The sequence below is a fragment of the Ipomoea nil genome, unplaced genomic scaffold (assembly GCF_001879475.1).
Source record: "Ipomoea nil cultivar Tokyo-kokei standard unplaced genomic scaffold, Asagao_1.1 scaffold1334, whole genome shotgun sequence".
Taxonomy (NCBI): domain Eukaryota; kingdom Viridiplantae; phylum Streptophyta; class Magnoliopsida; order Solanales; family Convolvulaceae; genus Ipomoea; species Ipomoea nil.
This window is the reverse complement of record NW_017617762.1, coordinates 181,175-188,896: the sequence shown is the minus strand read 5'-3', so window position 1 is coordinate 188,896 and position 7,722 is coordinate 181,175. Positions and strand designations below refer to the sequence as shown.

General features: G+C 34.3%; 1 protein-coding gene across 1 annotated transcript; it reads right to left on the bottom strand.

Moving 5' to 3' along the window:
• Positions 1 to 3,920: 3,920 nt before the first annotated feature.
• Positions 3,921 to 7,090, bottom strand: LOC109185650. Its single transcript, XM_019335618.1, has 3 exons — positions 6,265 to 7,090; positions 4,587 to 5,027; positions 3,921 to 4,378 (listed from the first exon to the last, which is right to left on the bottom strand). The coding sequence occupies exons 1-3, from the start codon at positions 6,884 to 6,886 to the stop codon at positions 4,212 to 4,214; spliced, it is 1,230 nt and encodes a 409-aa protein (XP_019191163.1). The 5' UTR covers positions 6,887 to 7,090; the 3' UTR covers positions 3,921 to 4,211.
• Positions 7,091 to 7,722: the final 632 nt, after the last annotated feature.

Below are 7,722 nucleotides of genomic sequence, written 5' to 3'. Positions count from 1 at the left end.
AAAAAAAAAAGAACAATAGCTAATCGGTCAATTAGGTAGCCTAATCGGCGCCTAGGAGACCACTTATACCACCGACTATGGTGATACGTCAGTCGGTTGACTGACGCCTAGTGCCTATGTGCGAATGGTATTTTGTAAGAGTGGAAAAGATTAAAAAGAACCAGGAATACAGTGGAAGTCTCACCTGTGCTTCATTGCTTGTAATGTAATGTTTAGACTAAGGTTATCTAGTGAGAAAAAAAACTCCATCCGATAAACAATTTTTTTTATGAGGACATCGACGGACAAAGAGACAAATCAAAATTAAATGATCTAATAGAGGTGATGTATGAATTAGATTGAATACAATTTTTTTTTTTTTTTTTTTTTTTTTTTTTGAAGGGCAATACAACTTTTAATAGATAGATTATAAAGTATACTAACCGGGAAAGGCAAATTATACCGTGTATCATGGTTCATATTGCAATTTAAATTATGAATAAATATTCATTTTAATATACTGAAGGTACATTATTTTTGTACTAAAGATTCATTATTTGGTAGTACTCAAATAGTGTTTCTTAAAAAAAAAGAGTTTTTAATGTATTAAAAATGTATTTTAATATATTTAAAAATATAATTATTATTTTTTAAATATTTAAAAACAGGGAAAATTATAAAAAATGCCCCTCTATAATATACCAATTATCAATGTCACACCTGAATTATGAGTGTTGTAAATGTTGCCCCTCAATTATCAAAATGGTGCACATATAGCCCCTCCCGTAACGGATCTGTGGTTCCCCACCTCTGTCCATCGCTGGTACTTTGAATCAAGGGAGGGAAAAAACAACTAAATTACATATTTACTCTGACTTAACGATGTCGTACACTAACGGGGAACCACATTCCGTTACAGGAGGGGCTATATGTGCACCGTTTTAATAATTGAGGGGCAACATTTACACTACTCATAATTCAGGGGTGACATTGATAATTAGCATATTATAGGAGGGACATTTTTTTACAATTTACCCTTAAAAATATATTTTAGTCATTGATTTATCTTGTTAGTGGACTATAATCCATGGTATAATGATTGACTGTGAAACCAATCAAACATACATGATGGAGTTTATGTAAATGGTTAAAGATTTGTCAACAATCTTGAAGCCTTTTAAGTCCAAGAATATTGTTAAAACATTAGGAATGGTGGTTCCAAGAGCTCAAAATTATTATTATTATTATTTGAGTTCTAACTTCTAAGCGACTCTATTACAATATAGTATGCTTGCATTAGAGTTCGAACATGTAACCTTCAATTCGAGAGAACCACAAAAGGTGCCTTGAGTTATAGGTACTGTTTGGTAAATGACTATTAATTGATAACTGTTAGTTTAGTTATATGCCTCCTCACGTGTGCGGTGGGTTCCAAGCACGTGGACTGTACGTAGTCGCTTATCGGGTGACGTAGAGATTCGAACCCATGACCTTTGGTCTGGCTCTGATACCAAATTGAAGCATGTGCTTCATCTCAACTAAAAGCCTAAGCTGATAGTTGGATTGCACATTAATGGTTATATGCAGATATGCTCAACACTGATAGCTGTTTGGTATAATTTCTTTTTTCAAAAAGCAATTGAAAAAGTTATTTTGAGTAACTTTTTGAATTTTAGCATTTTGGAATACAAAAAGCTAATTAACCAAACACTTATATCGATTTTTAAACCAAGTTAAACAAGTAAAAGTGGCCAAATAAATCAAAATTGACCTATAAGCTAACTATTTTACTAAACAGGGCCATAATCTATTTCACGCGCTGAAAATTATTTAATTGTATATATATTGCATTTTTAATTCAAAAGATTGTGGTGATTAATTAGAAGAATATTGGATAATAATTTTAATAATCATGAGTGAATCTTTGTTTTAAAAAATATTTTAAAATTTTATTGAAAAAAAAAACAAAAACAAAAAAAACCTCCTAGACTAACCAAAAGCCCCTCCCAATATTAAGCCATTGGCAAGGTTCCCACTACCCAGACACAACTTTTGGCAAGATGAAAGGAGATTTGGATATCATTATTTAATTATTTTTTTTGATGGGTTTTAAATAAATAATTGTGGGTGCAATTAGAGTCAAAACAAGTTTACCAGGACTATGTGGTCTAATGGTACCCGGGTTGGACTTCCATTTGGAAGATTACGAGTTCAAGGTTCTTTGTGTTTCAATAGGTTGAGAAAGTATATGAACAGATACTACAATGTAATAGAGCCAGTAACTTTCAAAAAAAAAAAAAGAGTCAAAACAAGTTTAGTGGGTAGTTTGGTTAGGGTTTCCTTTTTAATATACTTCTTTTCATTGTAAAAATGTTCATAGAAGAAGAGACTATTGCCTCATGCAATATTCATTTTCTTCCGTATGATTTCTCCAAACCAAATCTGAATTATCAAGTAAAAGATCACTACTCCCCAACGCATATCACTTGAGACGTTTTCTGAGTGCAGCGTATGAATAACTAATAAAAAAGAGTTCATTTTATTTTTATCCAAAATATATAGGTGAAAATTCATTTTTTTGTCCTCTATTAAAAAACCTATTTAAATGACATTAAATATGAATGCATTTTAGTCTATTCAATTTTAAGTGTTAATTTTTTTTTTATTTTTTAGAATTTATATGTGACATTTCACATTTCCACTATGTAGAGGCTTAAGTTGTGAAGGCTCTAACTGTGGAGGTGCGAATTGCAATTGAATTAGGATTTTTTTTTTTCAAATAACAAATACAAATATAACAAATTAACCTATTTTGCAACCAAGACTATGTGGTCTAATGGTACCCGGGTTGGACTTCCATTTGGAAAGTTGTGAGTTCGAGCCTCAGTGGAGGCGTTATTGGTTCTTTGTGTCTCAGTAGACTTGAGAAAGAAAAAAATATAGAAATGCTTTCGTATTCACCGTCCCTTTTCCGCCCTGGTCTGCTCATTCCTCTTCTACAGGTCATCGTAGTGTGTCGAAATCGACTGCACCTTACCTTACGCAAAATTGAGGCACGAAAAGGGACATCAGAGAAGACAAATAAAGGAAAATTACATTTCTATCCTTGTTTTAAATGTCTAACAAACGATAGTTTGGGTCAAGGACCATTTTGATTAACAATTGTATAGTTGGGAACGAAATTAAGAAAGTTTAAAAGTCAAGGACCAACGTACTGAAATCTTTATAATCGAGGGACCAAATCGAGTATTAACTCTATCAGAGTAATACTAAAGACCAACAACAAATGTTCAAAAAAAAAAAAAGAAGTAATGACTTGACATCTATAAATCTAAACTAAGAATAAAAAAATGAAATTAACTCAATAAAAAAAAAACATGCTAACCCTAAAACATGTACCGTACAATCTGCCAAGCCAAGTAGAACTTTAAAGCTAACAATCCTTTTTCTTTTTTGAAAACATAAGATGCCATTACGACAAATCACAGCAAAGTGCATTACAAATGAAGGAAGGGAGTTCACAGAACCATTCCTTACGATCTGTATTAAAAATAGAATCCCGAGCAAGCAAGTTGGCTCCATTCGCAGAGCGTTTAACAAAAGGGATTGTAACATTGTCAAGCTGACACAATAAATCTCACATCTAAATAACAAGATCATAAGATCATATGAACAGGCTTGATTGTTAGACTTGAGAGACTGGATGACTGTAAAGCTTACAATCTTAAGCTGATAATTGAGTATTCCTTGAGCCAAATTAAACAATTGGGAACTGGAATGACGTCATTTTTTAATCCATGAGATTGATGAGACCTCAAAGATCATGGAAAATGGTCAATGCAGTGCCCTGTAAACTCAAAGAAAGAAGAAACATAACATATGCCCTTCATTTGTAAAATCAACAACACAACAGAGTACAGTGTAGTTAAATTTTAAGCACATTAGAAGAAGTACCTAACACATGTTTTATTCAAGAACTTCCAATGCCAGAAAATTGATTACAAACTTGACAATAAACTGTCAGGTTAGCAGAAGTGCATTAGATAATGTATTATCAACAAATTGAATGAAAAGTTAAGGGTGGCCAATAGCCAATCATTATTAACAGACCAAAAAACTGCCATATTGCCTCGATAATGCAATGTTATGTACGCAAACTACTCCGGTTGTGAGCCTCTTGGCTTCTTGAGAACCAAGAGTCGGCAACTTGGCTGAGTATATCAACCAACAGGTTATGAGGAGCTTGATTCAGTATCACTTGATGGTGGTTGGTGAGTACTTGCTTGTGGCAGGTATGTGTAGGCTGCCATAGAAACTCCAATGGCAGCAGAAAGTCCAATGAAACTCCATAACCACTTCTGTTGAGTCCTCTTCCGCTGGCGTTGTTTCCGTGCAGCATCTGCATAATTTAAAAGCCGTAAATAAATCAGGTCCAAACGATAGTGTTTCTAGTATTAAAAAATTATGTGTGTATATTCATCTTAAAATTCATAACAAAAATTTTATTTCACTATGTTTCCCCTACTCATGCTTCTCTCTCTCGGAAAGACATAAAACAGCAAATCAGATGAGCAATAAGACAAGAGAAGAAGAGAAGAAAAGCACACCAATGATTTCCTGGTTCCTAAGAGACATCTCATGATTAACTGCCTCATAATATTGTAATCTGTCCTTCAGACGAGAGATCTCCTGGTTTTTCGTTTCAAGGATTGCCTCCGAAGTAAGTTCAGCTTCAGCACTTGCTTGACCTTTTCCTATTGCCTTAGCAACAAATCTAGTAACAGCTAATTCCTGAGTAAGCTGCTCAATTGAGCCATGCTCAAGCTCCATACCAGAAACGACATCTGATGGTAAAGGAAATGTTAAGCCTTCCTGGGATAAAATGTCACGGATTTTAAGCCACTGGCTACGCATCACAATTAGAGCATCTTCCGCAGCCTTTCGCTTTTTTGTTTCTTCAAGGAGCTCGTGCGTTAAGGAGTGAAGTTTTGATGCAGTAGTAGTATCATGGAGCAATACATTTGAAGCAGGCTCTTCAGTGACCCACTCTGTAGTAACAAGTAGGGAAAATGGCCAAATAAGTCCTTGAATTAGATACAATAGTACAATTAAGCCTCTGAACTTAAAAAAAAAAAAAAACTCAAATTAGACCCTTGAACTCGCAAAAAAAAAAAATGCAATTGAGTCCATTTTACATTATTATTACCTGCTATAGTAGGTTATCGATCACTTATGTGCCATTTTTTTAGTTGATCTGTCATGTTTAATTTCCTTTTATAATATGAATTACTATTAAATTTTCTTTTTATTTAATTAATAAATGACTAATTTATTGCCTTAATAATAATAATACTTGTAATAATTAGGGATAAATCATGGGAGATGAATCTAAAGATGCTCCTTTGGCAATCTATTTAACCAATTGCCTTTGAAGAAAAATTTAGCCAAGACTCAAAGAGTAATAGTAAGATCAATGATAATATCTTCCTTTATTTTTCATTTTTGCATAGCAATTTGATTTATTCACTTGAGCATCTAAAAAAGGAAAGGTTGAGATCTAAACCAGGTGGCCAGACCTTATAAACATTGAAATTGTACTCACCTTATTGCAATTTTTATGAGATAACATAATCCCATCAGGATATGGAAAATAAAACATTTAACAGTACTTTTCAGCAGGAAATGCTGACTTAACAAAAATTTCACTGCTAAACAAAACTCATCCTGTTTGGTAAAAAATTGGCCTATAGGCCAATTTTGGCTTATTTGACCACTATTAATTGTTTGATTTAGTTAAAATATCAATATAAATGTTTGGTTAATTAGCTTTTTACAAATTCAAAAGGCTAAAATTCAAAAAGCTACTCCAATCAACTTTTTCAATTAGCTTTTTGAGAAAAAAAATTATACCAAATAGCTATCAGCTAAGAGCTAATTTACCAAACACTTTTCTACAATCAACTAATGTTATTAACTATTTATACCCTCTAATTAACACAATCAGCTAACAGCTTCAGCCATTTTACCAAACAGGGTATAGTCTTATGGTATCAAATTTTCAGCTAATACCAATCTGCAATTCACAAGAGAACCCAACAGATATCCAATAACTTTCAAATAATTTTACAAAAAGACAAACAAAACAATTTGCATAATACAGCATCAGTATATGGATTAAATTGACAAAGCACAAATAGACATCCCAATAATTTGAATACCACAAAAAGTGATAAAAAGACAAATTAATCAAATACAGTGATATTTCAAAGAAAGAAGCAAAATTACCTTCATCTGCATCGAAAAATTCAGACATATTCCTGGGGAAACCAAATCCTCTTACCTCATGAGCACTTACGACACTCGACGTATCAAACTCAGGATCAAAATACTCCTCACCTGCGCCCTCGAATTCCTCGATTCCATCTCCGGCCACCTCCGTATGCCCGCCAATTTTATCCTTCACCAAGTCCTCCTCCTTCTCCTGTTCATTTTCACCATGATAATTCAATTCAATCCCAGCCTTCTCCTCCTCACCACATTTCTGCACTTCCGGAACCTGAAATCCATCGATTTTCCCGTTCACGCGACGTTCTCCTCCACGCCGCTTGTGGTTAACGACATACGGAGACGGTGAGAGCGGTGCGGAGGAAAGCTCGGGGATCGGAGCTGATACCGGAGTTATATACAGAGCCGGAGAAATGTAAACATGATTGGCAGAATGAGGCTTGGAATCAACCACTTCCTCCCTCCGAGCACCATTATACGCGCCACCGTTACCGGTGCTCTTATTGGTATAACGCGCCTGCGGTTTGGTGGCGAATTTCTGGAAACCGAATGGCGATTTGTAGGTATCTCGATCGCGAGGCTCGATAAGATTCTCTAGGGCGATGGTCGTGAAAGTAGGCATGTTGGCCGGCGGCAGAGATCAGAAAATGGTGAAATTTGTGGCGGCGGAGACGGAGGCGAAAGAGAGACGAGGCGGGAAGGTGGAGGGAGAGTTTTGGAATGTGGTGAATGGCCGTGTGATTCTCCACCCACTTTGGAACTTCTCTACAAATTACAAAATACAAATACTCCCTTCGGACTATGCATTTAATTTAATTTCTTTTTTTTTTTTTTTTGGCTTGTTCTTAAAGAACAAGATACTTCCAATTTATTTATAAATTATTGACTCAACAACGTGACGGGAAAAACACAGATTATTATTATTGGTGGTTGTATTTTTTATTTTTTTAAAAATTATTTTGGCTTATTCTTGATGAACAAGATACATCCAATTTATTCTATAAAATACAAATAATAAAGTGAGACACATTTAGTACCAAGTTTCCAAATTTGACTTTAAGTAAGATCTCCCAAATTTTGTGGATCCTCGCTCCATTTATAAATTATAACCCCCGGGTCCCCCAACAATCCCCAACCTTAAACTAAGGGTCAGTGGTCCAAGCAGTTCTCTAGATCTTGAACCAATAGATCACTTCTAGGCCGACCGCTCAGTTGTAGTGCCACCCAAACAATTATTATTATTATTATTATTATTATTATTATTATTATTATTATTATTATTATTATGTTGTTGTTGTTGTTGTTGTTCGTCATCATCTATCATTGTTGTTGTTGTTGTTGTTATTGTTGTTGTTTTTTTTTTTTTTTAATGTCAATTTGAATTTTTTTTCTTCTAAATTTGTCAAAGCAGGTTGACGGATTAAGCCTACTAAAGTTCGTAACGGCCCAACTTGTGCT

Excerpts from the sequence above, each read along its gene's own strand:
- LOC109185650 (XM_019335618.1), bottom strand. The coding sequence starts at position 6,886 with ATGCCTACTTTCACGACCATCGCCCTAGAGAATCTTATCGAGCCTCGC. Across the intron at positions 5,028-6,264 it reads ATTTTTCGATGCAGATGAAG|AGTGGGTCACTGAAGAGCCT; the intron begins GTAATTTTGCTT and ends TTGTTACTACAG. Across the intron at positions 4,379-4,586 it reads TAGGAACCAGGAAATCATTG|ATGCTGCACGGAAACAACGC; the intron begins GTGTGCTTTTCT and ends TAAATTATGCAG.